The sequence below is a fragment of the Geotrypetes seraphini genome, chromosome 6, assembly GCF_902459505.1.
Source record: "Geotrypetes seraphini chromosome 6, aGeoSer1.1, whole genome shotgun sequence".
Classification (NCBI taxonomy): Eukaryota; Metazoa; Chordata; class Amphibia; order Gymnophiona; family Dermophiidae; genus Geotrypetes; species Geotrypetes seraphini.
The window spans coordinates 179695787-179714308 of NC_047089.1; the positions used below are offsets into that span (position 1 = coordinate 179695787).

An 18522-nucleotide genomic window follows, 5' to 3' on the forward strand; every position below is an offset into this window, starting at 1 on the left:
CGCCCCAGCACACGGGACGTTTGCCAGCCGGTCCTGAAGATTCGGGTCCATGTCAATGGTTCGTAACCAGGCCAAACGGCGCATCGCCACACAGCAGGCTGCCGCTCGGGCCGAGAGCTCGAAAGCATCATAGGCAGACTGCAATAATTGAAGACGAAGCTGGGACAGCGAGGCAACCACCTCCTCGAACTCAAACCGAGCCTGGGACTCGATGTAGGGCATGAATTTCTGAAGCAAAGGTAGAAAAAATTCCAAGTAGGTGGCAAAGTGGAAATTATAATTCAGGACTCGAGACACCATCATAGAATTCTGATAGATGCATCGTCCAAACTTATCCATGGTTCTGCCCTCGCGGCCCGGAGGCACCGAAGCATACACCTGGCCAGGATGAGACCGCTTGAGCGAGGATTCGACCAGGAGGGACTGATGAGAAAGCTGAGGCCCCTCGAAGCCCTTATGATGCACCGTGCGGTACCGAGCATCCAATTTTCCAGGGACCGCAGGAATAGAGTAAGGAGACTCAAAGCACCTCATGAAGGTTTGGTCGAGGAGCTTGTGCAGAGGTAGGCGTAAGGACTCGGCCGGAGGACGAGGCAAGTGCATGGTATCGAGGTACTCCTTGGAGTATCGAGACCCAGCATCGAGGGTAATGTCCATGTCATCCGCCATCTGTCTGAGAAACGAGGAAAAGGACAGTTGGTCCGCCAGCGCCGGTCTTCGAGAAGGACTAGAAGAAGTCGAGGCTTCGGGCTCCATAGAGGCCTGTGAGCAACAGGGCGAGTAAAACACCTCGGGGTCCTCGAACTCCGGGCCCGGAGGAGGAGACCCAGCCGAAGCAGAATACCCCAACCGAGGCAATTTCTTCTGGGGTGAGACGGTCGAGTGCCGAGAGGAATGCCTCGAAGATTGTCTGGATCGATGCCCCTCTCGATGCCTGGAAGAGGATCGAGCCCTTCTGTGAGAATACTGGTCCCCAGAAGCCTCCAAGGAGCAGATAGGACTCGAGGCCGTCGATCGGAGAGGCGGAAGAGTCGGCGCCTCCCCAGAAACTGCCCAGGCTTTATAGGGGGTTCGGAAAAACTCGTCCTGCTTCCTGCTATGCCCAGGACTGGGAGGCCTTGAAGGTGGACGCCACACTGTGTCATGGGGCGGGGTAATAGGTTCCAAGGGAGGTAAGTTGCTAAGGGAAGCTTTCCTCGAGGGAATAGGCTCCAAGGGAGGCATATCACTAAGGGAGGCCTTTCTCGAGGGAATCGGTTCCAAGGGAGGCATGGCACTACCCAAGAACCGCCTAGATGAACCGGACACCGCCCGCCGTTCCTCCTCGCTAAACAACGAGGTCGAGCGGTGCGGTGGAGGAGGGGGGGGTGGGCCGCCCCTCGGAGCCGGAACTGGCAGGTCACCCTGGATCGAGGCAATCAGCCGGGGACCCATGGTGGTCATGAGTTCCACAAACTGAGCCTCCAGAATGGACCTCAGCGAAGCCGATATGGAGGGATCCGCACCAAAAGGGGTCCTTCCGCACGGTCTCCACGCTCTTTCGGTGCTGCGTGCTTTTGCTTGCCAGCCTTCGGCACTTTAAGCACCACCGGTGGAACTATAGGGGTCGATACCTGTTCCAAGGGGACGGAGGAAGGCACCGGCGCCGAGGTCGAGGCCGAAACTGGCGTGAACGAGGCTGGTTTCAGAAGGCCCGAAGCGGCCGGGGAGGCAGAGGGCTTCGCCGAAGGAGTCGAGGCACCAGTCGATGTCGAAGCCGAAGGATCCAACGAAGCTTCCATCTTGAACATGGACTCCCACAGCAGGCAGCGGCGCTTAAACGCTCGCGCCGTCAGAGTGGAGCAAGGCCGGCACGATTTCGGAAAGTGGTCCGGGCCCAGACACTGTAAGCAGCGTCGATGAGGGTCCGTGAGCGAAATCGCGCGCTGGCACTTGCTGCACTTTTTAAAACCGGTGATCGGCTGGGACATAGACCGAAAAAGTTCCGCCGCAAGGTCGAAGGCGCGGGGCCCCAGCCACGCGGCCGACCCGATATCGGAAGTAAAAAAATTTTTTTTTTTTTTTTTTTTTAAAGAAATCAAAGAAAGAAAATAAACGCATGGGAGAGCCAAAAGAACCCAACCCGCGGCAATAAGAAGGCAAAAAAACAGATTCAATGGGCGCAGAATTGAAGTGAACTTCTCAGCTCCGCGGAAGAAAAAGAACTGAGGAGACACGCCCGGACCATCGGGTGGGAAGGCACTGGCGCATGCGCGGTGCGGGCATCTCGAAACTTGTGAGACATCCGTATCGGGGCTCTGTCGGATGACATCACCCACTAGTGAGAATACCTGCTTGCTTGTCCTGGGATAAAAGGTGGATCTGTGGAGGGAGACGAAAAAAAGGAAAGATGCCTGACCTCCGGGGGAGAGAAGTGAAACGGAAGGGGAGGACAGAGATGGAAGATGGATGGTTAGTAAGGAGAAAGAAGGAGACCCCGGCAAGCAAGTTATCAGAAAACAACTAGAGCCTGGGACCAACAAGATTTGAATAATGACCAGACAACAAAAGGTAGAAAAACTAATTTTATTTTCTGTTTTGCGATTACAATATGTCAGATTTGAAACGTGTATCCTGCCAGAGCTGGTGTTAGACCGCAAACGTGAGCTAGGATTTAAGAGAGAGAGGAAAAGTGTTTTTTGTTTATTTTGTTTACACCACAGCGCCAGTGTGGTTAGGAGAAGGCAAAGGGGGTGAAGAGACTATAAAATAAACCCACCAGGATGTTTGAAAAACACACCCAATTGGGCAGGAAAATCGAATCGAAAAACCAATTCAGTAGGCTTGAATCGAATCGAAATTTTTTTTCCTGAATCGGGCAGCACTACTGCTCACAGCCAGCCCCGGCAGGGCCTTTCCTCTGCCGTGTTGGAATTGATTCAACCTTAAGAACTCCCCAGACCCAACTCAATCTCTGTACTCCATACCTCACCCCTCTCATCTGACACACTCATCCTTACATTTCCCAACCCATTTTCCCCTTGATCCCTTCCTCTACTACTACTACTAATCACTTATATAGCACTGAAAGGCATACACAGCGCTGTACATTTTGACATTTATAGACAGTCTCTCCTCAGAAGAGCTTACAATCCAACTTGGCCAGACATGACATATAGGATTGGGGATGCAGAACCCAAGGTGAAAGGAGTTAGGAGTTGAAAGCACTCTCAAAAAGGTGGGCTTTTAATTGGGCCTTGAACACTGCTTAACCCAATATCAAACAGTAGTGAGATTTCCTTTTTTAGTGCCATGTGCTCTACTTCTATAAAGAGAACTGTATGACCCCATCATATGTTAAGCAAAAAACACGCTGCTGTTGTGTTTAGCAGGGAATCACATTCATCCAAAATGAAACAAAACTGACAAAAAAATAAATACAAAAAGAGGAGAAAAACAGACCTCATACATGAGTGATCAGGACTGCACTGTACCCTAAGCCACTTGTTATCTTCACTGGTCTGAAAAAACTCCATAAATTAATATATCATCAATTTTGCCACTATTAAAAAGACTTCTTTTTCAAGTTTTATCATCTTCTTAGAATAAGATGATAATTAGATTTCAACTACATAAAACATAATAAGAAGGGCTACAGCTAGGGAGAAAAACTTCTCTATATCATGACATCAGCATTTCATTGAAAACGAGCATAGACTTATTGAAGATAAGTCTATGCTCGTTTTCAATGAAATGCTGATGTCTGTCTTGGGTAATTCATTCTTTATTCTGTTTTTTCGCACAGCTGTCGTGGGTTCTTGCGAAAAAGCAGAGTAAAGAATGAATTACTAAGACAGACTCTGTGAAAATAAGTCTATGCTTGTTTTCAATGAAATGCTGATGTTATGATATATATATTTAAATATATAGCTGTTTGCCTTTACTTATTCGTTTTTTCCCATCATATGTCATACATTACTATGGTACTACAAAATACCCCGTGGTAACTAGATAGTGCTCTCCTATGGATTCTTCTCCAGTCTGGGCTCCATTTGCAAATAAAGGCCCAGAATGGCTGACAATCATTATCAGAGCACCTCTGTTATAGGCTCCAAAAGATCCCACTGCCAAAGTCAATTCTTCGAAAAAACACAATTTCAGCTCCTAGTACAATCTCTAATCCTAAGTATCCTAGACTATTGCAACATCCTCTACCTCCCCTGCCCTGCAATAATGATTAAACAACTACAGACAATTCAGAATACAGCTCTGAGACTCGTCTATTCATTGAAAAAACATGATCACATTAATGAGGCATTCATCAATTCTCATTGGCTTCCAATCCAGGAAAGAATACAATTTAAATTCTACTGTATACTATTTAAAACTATAAATGGAGAAAGCCCAACCTACCTAAACAACCGCCTCATCCAAACCACCTCTACCAGGCATAGAAAAACACACACCCCATTCACTTACCTCCCAATCAAAGAAGTAAAACGGAAAAAACTATATAACGGACTACTGGCCACTCAGGCAGCGAAGATAGACAACCAAGTCTCCAACCTATTGACAACAACCCCAGACTACAAGATGTTCAGAAAGGAAATAAAAACTATACTCTTCAAGAAATCCCTTAACAAAGCTTAATACCATGATAAAGCTTAACCCCCCTCTTACCATCCCCTCCCTAACCCCAGATCCTACTTTTCCCTCTCTTGGAAACCTTCTCTGATCTAACGTTGTAATCCTTCTTCCATAACTCTTTTTGTAATCCTCTTTGAACCGAAAGGTAATGGCGGAATAGAAATCTGTAATGTAATGTAATGTCTCAATAAAACATTTGCCCATAACAATCCTCTAATACAAGCAGAACTCTGTTAGATATAAAAGCATTATAGCCCCATTTTGTCAACCAAAAGAAAAAAATGAATTTTCAACCAAAATTTTTCACTAGTACCTTTGTTGTTCTCCTGAAGTACACTTATTAGGTTCCCCCCATTTGGTCTTGCATTCAAAAGTATCAACTAATGCTGCAACTCCTGTACCGAGTCATACATGTGGGGGCAACCCTCGTGTACTATCTTCAAATGTGCTGGATACAGGAGACTAAAATGCATGTTCTCTGCAATCAATTTAGAGAAGATGAGAGCAAAGGCTCTTCGTGCAGCGGTGGCAACATTCACTGTTATTGTGCTCCAGTGATTTACTAGCTTGCAGTGCCTTGAGAACAGAGGTTTTGTGTGCGCAATTCAGAATCATTAGAATAACCTCTTGTGTATGGCTCTCCTGATCTCTTTCTGGGCTCAACCCAATGGGCCCTCTCAATTCTCAGTTGACCCGCCACCTGAGAAGGCCAATGAGTCTGGGATCCAGAAACGCGGGAAGATTACTATCCCTTAAGAGATTTGGGAAAGCCCACCAATTGTAGATTATTCCTTCTCAATCTGTTTTCCAGATCATCTACCTTAGTTTCTAATGTCTTTATCATCAAGAGCCCATATGTCATCTTCCACGTTGCCCACCCTCTGTTGAAGTTCAAGGTGGACTGTGGTAAAAGGTTCAAATCTATATTCCATTGATTCAAACTTGTCTAAAATTAACTGAAGTTGCTTGCCGAGGGTATGTTCAAATGCTCGCTGCACTAATGATGTTATTTTGGCAGCCCATACTGAGCTTGGCATTGGAGATGGTGGCAAGCTCATGTCCACCACCTTTGAGTTAGCCAATTTGTTTTTCTCTTTCCTAACAGATTTTGAAGCCATGCCAGTCACAAAAGAAACTTGTTCCTTCGGGATTGCTCAATGCATCCAGCCCATTCCAATGTGGAAGGATTTGGGGTCACAGCCAAGCAGCTAAAATGCAAATTATCAATGAAGCTTCAGAAGCAGTGAATTTGCTGCCTCACTGCTCCATGCACCCACCAGAAGCCTCTCCTGGCTACCTAAAATCATCATATAGCATATAACATATAAGTTTGCACAATGCACGATATCCCAAGCATAGCCCAGTTATTTTAGCAATAGCTTTTATCTGTAGTCCAAGCACCAAACCTTGTTCCAGAACCTTCTAGCCATGCATCCTAAATTAAGCCATTATGTGTTTTATTTATTTGATTTTGACCGAGATACCTGACCCCTCCTCCCTTCCTGCTTCAAGAAACCATTAAGATCACTCTGTGCAATATTCTCTCCAGTATTCTAGAAATTTGCAGTTCATATCTAGTTGCTACTAAGCATGCCAAGACTGGAGATATCCTTAATGGTTTGCTGGACTCTGGCACAAAGTTTTGATCTTTGGACATGTCCACTAGATATGATAGGTCACCATCCCCCCTCACATCCTCCAACAGCTCACTGAGACCACTGGATACAGGCTATGCATTCTGGATGGTGTCATGTATCATCTCATTTTTATAGGTATTTTCTTTAATTGCTACCAAAATTGATGATTTATTCACTCCTTCCATAAGCTGCTTCATTGTTTTTAAGATATCCTTTTCCCTCTGTCACAGACATATGTCAAAAACTTTCAAACTGATTTCTCCTTACCATTCTATATAGATCTGTTAAGTGTTTTCTGTTGGCAGCTTATAACTGTTGAGATTTAAATAATATTGTGAAAGCCTGATAAGATTTCATACTCATCAATGTTTAAAAATAAAACTGAACCATTTCAATTGTGAGAGGGATATAAAATAGGGGGAATACAGACTAGCAGGAAAAAAAAAAGCTAGAATAAGGAGGGCCACCATTGGCTCCTGGGCCTTGTATTGAAGAACATTGATCTATGTCATCATTTGTGCAGGCAACATTACTAGGTGTGCCTCTCAAACAGGTCTGTAGGGTGAGATATACAGAATGGTAGGGATAGCCAGAAAGTTAATACTGAACCACCAGTTAGTGCTAGTAGAGACATTAGAATATCTGCATTAGGATTAGAAGAGAAAGTGAATCATGTTTACATTATTAGGTGAAGTTTATAGTGACTGGTACACAAACTTATCGCACTTAATGCAGACTCCAATTTTACCTTATATTCTCTCGTTGTATCCTGCATGCCTCACGCTGCTCTCTGAAGTCTCCAAGATCACCTGCTTCCATTTCATCAAAAACATCTGCATCAAAGTCATCTTTGAAGTGTGTATTTTCCCCATCCTCTTCGTTCTCAGGCTCTGTATGAATATCAAATACCTGGCTGCTCTGCTTAAACTTGTTTAGCAAAGATGATGCAGTCTGTGAAAGACAAAGCAGTATCCACGTCATAAGAGAAAGGTTAAAAAAATCCTATCTTCCTTCTATTCAGTCCACATAGTCAAGACTAATGTATGCAAGGGCCAACCCATTCAATAAGTAGTAATGTCATGCACAGTTATGCAACATAGCTGAGTTTGAATCCCAGACTAGTTGGAGATGTTCTGGTCAGCAATACAGGATCCATATTAGCTGAATTATTGAGAAAGCTGCAGTTTGTCCTCTAATCAAGGACTACTGCTATAATGGCTGGGCTAAACAGACAAAAAAACAAGGGCAGGAATGAAGACAGGGTCAAGATATGGAGGCCCAAAAGAGATCAGCTCCAATTTAGCTATACATCCATCCAGAGGAGGAGAAAACCACCAAATCAAAATTACAGACTTGTTTTATGTTCAGAGCTGCCACTGAGAGTTGTTTTGTTTAGAGCTGCCACTAGGGCAGTGATTTTCAAACTATTTACATGAGACCTGGTAAAGAAAAGCATAGTTATCAGTCTGTAGCAGATGTTTTTCTGAAGACAAGAGAATATAAAGTCCCCCACAGAGAAGATATCAGATAATAATAATAATAATAATAATTTATTGTTTATATACCGCCAAAGCCAAGGTAGTTCGAGGCAGTTTACAATAAAGAAGAACTGGACATACAGTGAAAAAACAATGAAGTCTTTGAGTACAATACAATAGAGAAGAGCTGGACATTCAGCGAGAAAAAAACAATGAAGTCTTTGAGACTGTTTGTACAGAGTAAGGTAACATTGTAGGGATGGGTTTACAATAATAGTAAGTCAATAGGAAGAGCAGGTCGTACGGTGTGGGGTAAGCAGTGAAGGCTTTGGGAATTCTTGGTCAATAGGAAGTAGATCAAGGCGATTTACAAAGAAGGGTAGGTCATACGGTGTGGGATAAGCAGTGAAGACTTTAGGAATTCTTGGTCACAAATCGGTTGAACAGATTGGTTTTAATTAGTTTTCTGAAGCTGAGGTAGGATGAGGAGTTCATGATGGTGCTGCTTAGCCAGTCGTTCTGTAGACTTGCTTGGAAGGCAAGCATTCTGTCAAGGAATCTTTTGTATCGGCAGGTTTTTATTGTAGGGTGGCTGAACATGCGTATTCTGCGTATAGGCCTGGTGGAGCAGTCTAGTTTGAAGTGAGAGACCAGGTACAGAGGGGCCAGATGAAGCCTAGCATGAGTAACAAGTTCTTAAATTAGTGTGTGCTGATTAGGTGGAGAAGGGAGGGGCTCTGATTTACATACTAAGGTTAACTGCATTATCTTTGGGACAGTGCTGTGAACAAGTCTGCCCTGTGAACTTCTAAAAGCTAAGTTGCTCAGCATTTCATATTCTGCTCTTTTCACTGTTTTCCAGCATTATATCTGCTTAATTTCTCTTCTCCTCCTCCCTGTTTCTTACTTTAAAAAAACACAAAAAAATAAACCCTTCTCTTTCCTTTGTTAAATCGTATTTCCTTTTTCCCTTCATAGGAATAAGGGTAAGACTTATAGTCCCACCCACCACAGGGACCACTTTTCATATATAGAGACCCAAATAATCAGGACTACTCAAATCAAGTCACTTCACAACCAATCAAGATGACCTTTATTCTATGCAATCACTGTGGTGCTTTAATTCCAAGACACACTATTTGGAGGCTTAAGGCTTGCCCCATCTGTCTTCAACTTGCTAGTATTAAGGAGGAGCTCTGCAAACTTAAACAGGAATTGAATACAATTAAAGCAGCTTCCATCGCTCCACAAAATCATACCAACTTACCACCTCTACCTGAAAGAATAAAACAGCCCAGAAATAAATGGGTCACAGTAGGCTCAGGAAGACTGCGACATGTAACACAGAAACATCCACCTTCACTAATATTACCTCTACAGAATTCCTTTACTCCACCAGTGCACTGCAATACTCAAGAAAACAGAAGGGAGATGGGACTGGAACCAATGAAGGTAACTCAAGAGAACAAGCGCACCCTAAGCACAAATAAAAAAGCCAAAAACAGAAAACTATTACTGTTGGGGGATTCCATCCTCAGAGGCATTAACCTTGGAACACAAGGGGAGGAGACCAAAATAGTGAAATGTCTTCCAGGATCCTCAGCTACCAGGAATTCCAGGCAAATACAGACTATAATTAAGGAAGAAACTAAGGATTTTAACACTGATGTTATTATCCATCTGGGAACAAATGACCTGGACAACAACTCCACACTTGCAGCACAGAAAGCTCTTCGGGAGCTTGGTGAAGGCGTGAATCCTTTTGTAAAGACTTTAGCTTTTTCTGAAATACTGCCTGCATGTGGAAAGGGAGAGCAAAGAATGAAAAACACAGAGGACTTTAATAGATGGCTCAAAGCCTGGTGTCATCAAGAAGGCTTCAGTTACATAGGAGGATGGGGAAATACATGGAAGGACAAGAAGCTATATTGCACTGATGGGCTACATATTACTACAACAGGAAAAAGAAACCTTGCAGAGAAATTTAGACAATATGTTTCAAGGCATTTAAACTAGAAGGTGGGGATGGTGGATGTATGAAGGACAATTATAGAGACCACCCCCGGCAAAAGACAAGATGTGATAGTAGTAAAGATTGCAACATAAACAATATCAGCAACTCAGTTCTTAGTATTGCAACGGAAAGTGAAATGAAACAAAAATCTATAAGGAAAAGGAGATTACAACTGAAAAATAGCTGGAAAGCGATGACCACAAATGCTCGCAGTCTAAATAACAAAGTTCATGATCTGCAAGCCCTGATGTTAGAGGCAGATCTAGATATTGTCACTATCACAGAGACATAGACATGGTTCAGTGAATCACATGGATGGGATGCAAACATACCGGGATATAATCTTTTTAGGAAGGACAGAGATGTTCAAAAAGGTGGAGGAGTAGCTCTCTATGTAAAGATCAATATCCAAGCGACTGAAATGCAAGGGACCTGGGGAGAGGAAGAAGCGATATGGATTGCTCTGAAAAGAGAAGATGGAACTTCTATCTACGTGGGTGTAGTCTACAGACCTCCAACTCAATCACAGCAAATTGATAAGGATCTCATTGTGGATATCCAAAAGTTTGGAAAGAAAGAGGAGGTTCTGCTGTTGGGAGATTTCAACCTGCGGGATGCGGACTGGAATGTTCCGTCTGCGGAATCGGAAAGAAATAGAGAGATTGTGGATGCCTTTCAAGAGGCTCTGCTCAGACAAATGGTGACGGAACCTACAAGGGAAAAAGCGATATTGGATCTTTTCCTCACAAATGGAGAGAGTATCTCTAATGTTCGAGTGGGTGCTCACCTGGGAAGTAGCGATCATCAAACGGTTTGGTTTGATATAACGGCTAAAGTGGAGCGCAGCCGCATGATACTTAAAGTCCTAGATTTCAAACGTACAGACTTTAATGCAATGGGAGAGTACCTGAAGAAAGAGCTGTTAGAATGGGAGGACATAAGAGAAGTGGAAAGACAGTGGCTTAAGCTGAAAGGAGCAATAAAAAATGGCTACGGACCTTTAAGTGAAGAAAATCAATAAAAACAAGAGAAAAAGGAAGCCGATATGGTTATCCAAACTAGTGGCAGAGAAAATAAAGGCGAAAGAGTTGGCGTTCATGAAATATAAAAAACCCATGAAGAGGAGTGCAAAAAGGACTACAGGGTGAAACTGAAAGAAGCCAAGGACGTCTGGCGAAAGCACAGGCGGAAGAACAAATGGCTAAAAATGTAAAAAAGGGAGACAAAATTTTTTTCTGATATATTAGTGAAAGGAGAAAAATGAAAAATGGAATTGCTAAACTAAAAGATGCTGGGAACCGATATGTGGAGAGTGATGAGGAGAAAGCAAATGTGCTAAACAAATACTTCTGTTCTGTGTTCACGGAAGAAAATCCTGGAGGACTGAGATTGTCTGGCAAAGTTACACGAGAAAATGGAGTGGATTCTGCACCGTTCACGGAGGAGAATATTTATGAGCAACTTGAAAAACTGAAGGTGGACAAGGCAATGGGACCACACGGGATCCATCCCAGGATACTATGGGAGCTCAGAGAGGTTCTGGCGTGTCCTATTAAAGACTTGTTCAACAAATCTCTGGAGAAGGGAGTGGTTCCTGGGGATTGAAGGAGAGCGGATGTGGTCCCTATTCACAAAAGTGGTCAAGGGATGAAGCAGGAAACTACAGGCTGGTGAGCCTCACTTCAGTTGTTGGAAAAATAATGGAAGTGTTGCTGAAAGAAAGGATAGTGTACTTCCTTGAATCTAATGGGTTACAGGATCCGAGGAAACATGGCTTTACAAAAGGTAAATCGTTGCAAACGAACCTGATTGAATTTTTTGATTGGGTGACCAGAGAGCTGGATCAAGGACATATGCTAGATGTAATTTACTTAGATTTCAGCAAAGGAGACTTGAACAAACTTGAAGGGCTGAAGTTAGGACCCAAAGTGGTGAACTGGGTTAGAAACTGGCTGTCGGACAGACGCCAGAGGATGGTGGTTAATGGAAGTCGCTCGGAGGAAGGAAAGGTGAGTAGTGGAGTCCCTCAGGGTTCGGTGCTGGGGCCGATCCTGTTCCATATGTTTGTGAGTGACATTACTGAAGGGTTAGAAGGAAAAGTGTGCCTTTTTGCAGATGATACCAAGATTTGTAACAGAGTAGACACCGAAGAGGGAGTGGAAAATATGAAAAAGGATCTACAAAAGTTAGAGGAATGGTCTAATGCAGGGATCTCAAAGTTCTTCCTTGAGGGCCGCTATCCAGTCGGGTTTTCAGGATTTCCCCAATAAATATGCATTGAAAGCAGCACATGCACATAGATCTCATGCATATTCATTGGGAAATCCTGAAAACCCGACTGGATTGTGGCCCTCAAGGAGGGACTTTGAGACCCCTGGTCTAATGCTTGGCAACTAAAATTCAATTCAAAGAAATGCAGAGCAATGCATTTGGGGATTAATAGTCGGAAGGAACCATATATGCTGGGAGGTGAGAAGCTGATATGTACGGACGGGGAGAGGTACCTTGGGGTGATAGTGTCCGAAGATCTAAAGGCGAAAAAACAGTGTGACAAGGCAGTGGCTGCTGCCAGAAGGATGCTGGGCTGTATAAAGAGAGGCGTATCCAGTAGAATGAAGAAGGTGTTGATGCCCATGTACAGGTCATTGGTAAGGCCCCACTTGGAGTATTGTGTTCAGTTTTGGAGACCGTATCTGGCGAAGGACATAAGAAGACTTGAAGCGGTCCAGAGGAGGGCGATGAAAATGATAGGAGGCTTGCGCCAGAAGACGTATGAGGAGAGACTGGAAGCCCTGAATATGCATACCCTAGAGAAAAGGAGGGACAGGGGAAATATGATTCAGACGTTCAAATACTTGAAGGGAATTAACGTAGAACAAAATCTTTTCCAGTGAAAGGAAAATGGTAAAACCAGAGGACACAATTTGAGGTTGAGGGGTGGTAGATTCAAAGGCAATGTTAGGAAAAGCAATGTTACTTACCGTAACAGTTGTTATCCAGGGACAGCAGGCAGCTATTCTCACTAGTGGGTGACGTCATCCAACGGAGCCCCAATGCGGACATCTCACAAGCATACTTGCTTGTAGAAAGTTTTAGAAGTTTCGAGTTGCCCACACCGCGCATGCGCGAGTGCCTTCCCGCCCGATGCACTGGGCGCATCTCCTCAGTTCAGACAGCCAGCAGAGAAGCCAACCCAGGGGAGGTGGGTGGGACGTGAGAATAGCTGCCTGCTGTCTCTGGATAACAACTGTTATGGTAAGTAACATTGCTTTATACCAGGACAAGCAGGCAGGTATTCTCACTAATGGGTGACCTCCACACTAACCCAAATGGGATGGTGGGAGAGTTGGCAACTTAGGAGAACAAATTTTGTAACACTGTTTGGCCAAACTGTCCATCCCATCTGGAGAAGGTATCCAGACAATAGTGTGAGGTGAACCGAGAACCAAGTGGCAGCTTTACAAATCTCCTCAATCAGTGTCGATCTGAGGAAAGCTACAAAGGCTGCCATTGCTCTGACCTTATGGGCTGTAACTTTACTGTGAAAGGGTAATCCAGCCTGGGCATAGCAGAAAGAGATACAAGCCGCCATCCAGTTGGAGATGGTGCGCTTAGAGATAGGGCGTCCCGACTTCTTTGGATCGAAGGAGATGAAAAGTTGAGGAGCAGTTCTGTGAGGCTTGGTGCATTCCAGGTAGAAAGCCAAAGAACGTTTACAATCCAGAGTGTAAAGAGCTGATTCTCCAGAATGAGAATGAGGCTTTAGAAAAAACACAGACAGAACAATGGATTGATTCAGATGAAATTCCAAGACCACCTTGGGGAGGAATTTGGGATGAGTGCGAAGGACCATCTTGTCATGATGAAACACTGTAAAGGGCGGATCCGCAACCAATGCTTGAAGCTCACTCACTCGACGAGCACAAGTGAGGCCAATGAGAAACACCACTTTCAAAGTGAGAAATTTCAGAGGAGCCTTGTTAAGAGGTTCAAATGGAGGCTTCATAAGTTGAGAAAGAAACACATTGATGTTAGTGTGTATCTGTTAGTTTGTATGACATTATTTATTATTTTGTATGATAGTGTGTCAAACTTATGTATCCTTTTATAATTAATCTGATGTACCTATTTTTTTTTTTTTTTTATCTGTAAATCGCTTAGCAAATTAAATTAAGCGATTCAATAAGTCAAAAATAAACTTGAAACTTGTCCAAAACCACTGGAGGTGGTTTGAGGGGAGGATTGACATGGAAAAGTCCTTTCATGAATCTGGAAACCACAGGATGTGCGGAAAGAGGTTTCCCTTGAAGAGGCTGGTGGAAAGCAGCAATTGCACTAAGATGGACCCTGATCGATGTAGACTTGAGGCCAGATTGAGACAGGTGCAAAAGGTAGTCCAAAACAGAGGACAAGAAGGCATGTTGAGGCTCCTTGTGATGAGAAAAACACCAAGTAGAGAATCTAGTCCATTTCTGGGAATAGCATTGTCTAGTAGCAGGCTTCCTTGAAGCTTCCAAAACATCACGCAAAGCTTGTGAAAACTGGAGGGGAGTTACGCTGAGAGGAACCAAGCTGTCAGGTGTAGCGACTGCAGGTTGTGATGAAGCAGAGATCCCTGATGCTGCGTAAGCAGATATGGAAACACTGGCAGAAGGAAGGGCTCCCTGCTGCTGAGTTGCAGAAGAAGGGAGTACCAAGGTTGCCTGGGCCACCGAGGAGCAATCAGAATCATGGTGGCCCGGTCGGACTTGAGCTTGACCAGAGTCTTTGGAATGAGAGGAAACGGAGGAAACGCATACAGAAAGAGATTCCCCCAGTCCAGAAGAAAAGCATCTGCCTCGAGACAATGAGTAGTGTAGATCCTGGAGCAGAACTGAGGCAGTTTGAAGTTGTGGGGAGCTGCAAAGAGGTCTATCTGAGGCGTTCCCCACAGGGAGAAGATGTGATGAAGGGGCGTGGAATGGAGAGTCCATTCGTGAGGCTGGAGAAGACGACTCAAGTTGTCTGCCAAGACATTGTCCGCCCCCTGAATGTAGACAGCTTTGAGGAAGGTGTTGTGGCGAATCGCCCAATCCCAAACTTTCAGAGCTTCCTGACAGAGGGAAGCCGATCCCGTGCCTCCCTGTTTGTTGAATAATACATGGCGACCTGATTGTCTGTGCAAATGAGGACCACCATGTCGTGCAGCAGATGCTGAAAAGCAGTGAGAACATTGAAAATCGCCTTGAGTTCCAGGAGATTGATATGGCACAGACGATCCGTACTCGTCCAATAGCCCTGTGTGCGGAGACCGTCCAGATGAGCCCTCCAAGCATAGTTCGAGGAGTCGGTCGTGAGGACCTTCTGATGGGGAGGCATGTGAAACAGCAAACCTCTGGAAAGATTGTAAGAAAGCATCCACCAGCGAAGCGACTGCAGCAGAGCAGGAGTGACCTGAATGTGGCGAGTTAGAGGGTCGGAGATCTGCGACCATTGAGACACCAGGGTCCACTGAGGAATCCGCAGGTGAAGTCTGGCAAAAGGAGTCACGTGAACTGTAGAGGCCATGTGGCCCAGGAGCACCATCATGTGTCTCACCGAGATGGACAGGCGAGAAGAGACCGAATGACAAAGATGAAGAAGAGCCGCTAGGCGTTGAGGAGGAAGGAATGCCCTGAGTTGAATAGTATCCAGAACAGCACCGATGAAGGTTAGAGTCTGTGAAGGTTGAAGATGGGATTTGGGAAAGTTGATCTCGAATCCCAGACTCTGCAGAAACCAGATCGTCCTCTGAGTGGCCTGGACGACCCCCTGAGACGTGGAATCCTTGATGAGCCAGTCATCGAGGTAGGGAAACACCTGCAGACCATGGTTCCTGAGTGCTGTGGCCACCACAACGAGGCACTTGGTGAAGACTCTGGGAGACGAAGCCAGGCCGAAAGGGAGCACTCTGTACTGAAGATGACGATGTCCCATCCGAAATCTGAGGTATTGACGGGAGGCCGGATGGATGGGAATATGAGTGTAGGCCTCCTTGAGATCCAGGGAGCATAACCAGTCATTCTGCTCGAGGAGGGGATAGAGAGAAGCCAGGGTCAACATGCGAAACTTCTCCCTGACCAGAAACTTGTTGAGCACCCTGAGGTCCAAAATAGGACGCAGGTGGCCCGTCTTCTTCAGAACAAGGAAGTACCGGGAGTAAAAACCCTTGTTCTGTTGGTCCACAGGGACCGGCTCGACGGCACAAAGCCGGAGCAAAGCCTGAGCTTCCTGAAGAAGAAGGGTGGTCTGGGTTAAGTTGGAAGGATACTCTCTTGGAGGATGTTCCGGAGGAAATTGATGGAACTGAAGAGAGTATCCCTCTCTTACGATGGAAAGGACCCAGAGGTCGGTGGTAATAGTCGTCCATCGATGGTAAAAATGATGGAGATGACCTCTGATGGGAAAAAGCGGGGAGGGCAGAACGATGGAAGTTATGCTCCCTACGAGACAGTCAAAAAGGCTGGGGAGCCTTGGGGACAGCAGAAGGTTGAGGCTTTTGTTGGGGCTTCTGCTGGTGCTGCCTCTTCACAGGCGGACGGATGGCGGGGGCCTGCTTCGGCAGGTAGCGCCTCTGATAGATCATAGGCGGGCAAGATGGACGAGTGATAGCAGGCTTGGGCTTCTGGCGGAGAATAGATTGAAAAGATTTTTCATGTTTGGACAGCTTCTCCGTCGCCGCCTCGATGGACTCGTCGAAAAGATCCGCTCCCGCACAGGGAACATTCGCTAGCCTGTCCTGGAGATTCGGGTCCATATCAATGGTCCGAAGCCACGCCAAGCGTCTCATGGCCACCAAACAAGCAGCAGCTCTGGCCGAGAGTTCAAAGGCGTTGTAAGACGATTGCATCATCTGCAGGCGTCGTTGGGACAACGACGCCAGGACCTCCGAGTACTCGAAGCGAGCCTGAGAGTCCAAAGAGGGCAAAAACTTTTGAAGAATGGAGAGAAAAACCTCAAAGTAGGTAATTCAGGACTCGAGAAGCCATCATCGAGTTCTGGTAGATGCGCCTGCCAAATCTGTCCATGGTTTTGCCCTCCCAGCCAGGAGGAGTGGAGGCATAGATCTGGGAGGGATGAGACCGCTTCAAGGAGGATTCAACTAATAGGAACTGGTGAGAGAGCTGCGCCCTGTCGAAGCCCTTATGGTGCACCGTGTGGTACTTGGCATCCAACTTCCCTGGGACCGCAGGGATGGAGTATGAAGTCTCAAAGCATCTCATGAAAGTCTGGTCCAGAAGCTTATGTAGAGGCAGACGGAGAGACTCAGCAGGAGGTTGGGGAAGATGCATCGTCTCCAAATACTCCTTAGAAAACTTGGAACCCGAATCCAGGGTGATATCCAGGTCCACCGCCATCTGCCTCAGGAAGGACGAGAAGGACAACTGGTCAGCAAGGGCCGGGCCTCGAGACGGGCTCGAAGAAGACGAGGTGGCCTGGTCCGCCGAGGCCGAGGACTGGCAGGGAGAGAACGAACCCCAGAAGTCCTTGAGTTCCGGCATAGGAGGAGGAGGCGAGTAATCCGGTGAAAACTCCCAAAAAGGCTGCTTACGACGAGGCGAGGCATGTCTCGATGAATGCCTCAATCAACGACCGGAACTGTGTCGAGAAGCAGGCATCGAGCGTCGAGGCGAGCAAAGCCCAGACAAGGCAGCCACCGAGTAGATGGGACTGGAGGCTGTGGATCGAAGCAACGGAGGCTAAGACGAAACCCCCCGAGGCGCTCCCCAAGGCTCGAGGCTCGGCATCGAGGAGGAAGGCTCCGGTCCAGGCAAGAGGCCTTGCGAGGCATGCCCCGAAGCTAGACCAGACACTCGCCGAGACTCTGCTCCCAGCAGCGAGAGTGTGCGCCGAGGAGGCACCGGAGGCGGCTCGACCTCGCAGGAGGCTTCCGCGTGCTCAGGTTGGATCTGGGAGAGATGCGTCGGCCCAATCTTAGTAAAGAGCTTGACAAATTGCTTCTCCATCATGGCATGGAACGAAGCCGGCAAAGAGAGATCCGCATCCACAATGGGACCTCCAGCACAGACATCGCTAACTCAGCCTCCAGTGGGCTTGGGCTTAGAATCCTTGGGCACCTTGAGCACCACTGGAGGAATGGGAGGCTGCGTTATCTGACCTGAGGAGACAGTGGAAGGCACCGCAGCCGAAGATGATGAAGCAGAAGTCGAAGGCTTGGTGCTCTGCGATGAGGGCAGCTCCGGGGACACCTCCATGCTAAACAGCGACTCCCACAAAATGCAGCGACGCTTAAAAGCACGTGCTGTAAATGTGGAGCAAGGCCGGCACGATTTTGGAAGATGTTGAGGCCCGAGACACTGAAGACAGCGTCGATGAGGGTCCGTCAACAAAATCGCGCACTGGCACTTGACACACTTTTTAAAACCGGTAACAGGTCGGGACATAGGCCGAAAAAGCTCAGTCGCAAGATCGAAGCTGCGGGGCCACGGCCACATGGCCTGCCCGATCGAACGATCAAAAGAATTTTTTTTTTTTTTTTAAACAAGAAAACGCAACGTGAGCCAACGATAATGAGCCCCAAAAAAACTCAAAACCGCAGGCACAGAAGGCACAAGTGAAGGAACTTTGCGCAGAGAGTCAAAGACAGACTTCTCAGCTTCGCAGAAGAGAAAGAACTGAGGAGACGCGCCTGGTGCATCGAGCGGGAAGGCACTCGCGCATGCACGGTGTGGGCAACTCAAAACTTCTAAAAGTTTCTACAAGCAAGTATGCTTGTGAGATGTCCGGA

The 18522-nt window shown here is 46.2% G+C and overlaps 1 protein-coding gene across 2 annotated transcripts in view; it reads right to left on the reverse strand.

Annotated features, from left to right (window-relative positions):
- The window catches only part of NCAPH (non-SMC condensin I complex subunit H), a 144692-nt gene that overhangs the window by 72470 nt on the left and 53700 nt on the right, over positions 1 to 18522 (reverse strand). For both annotated transcript variants that reach the window (XM_033947621.1, XM_033947620.1), the window contains exon 9: positions 7012 to 7214. In XM_033947621.1, coding sequence (XP_033803512.1) covers positions 7012 to 7214 — 203 coding nt within the window. The remainder of the gene's footprint in view (positions 1 to 7011; positions 7215 to 18522) is intronic.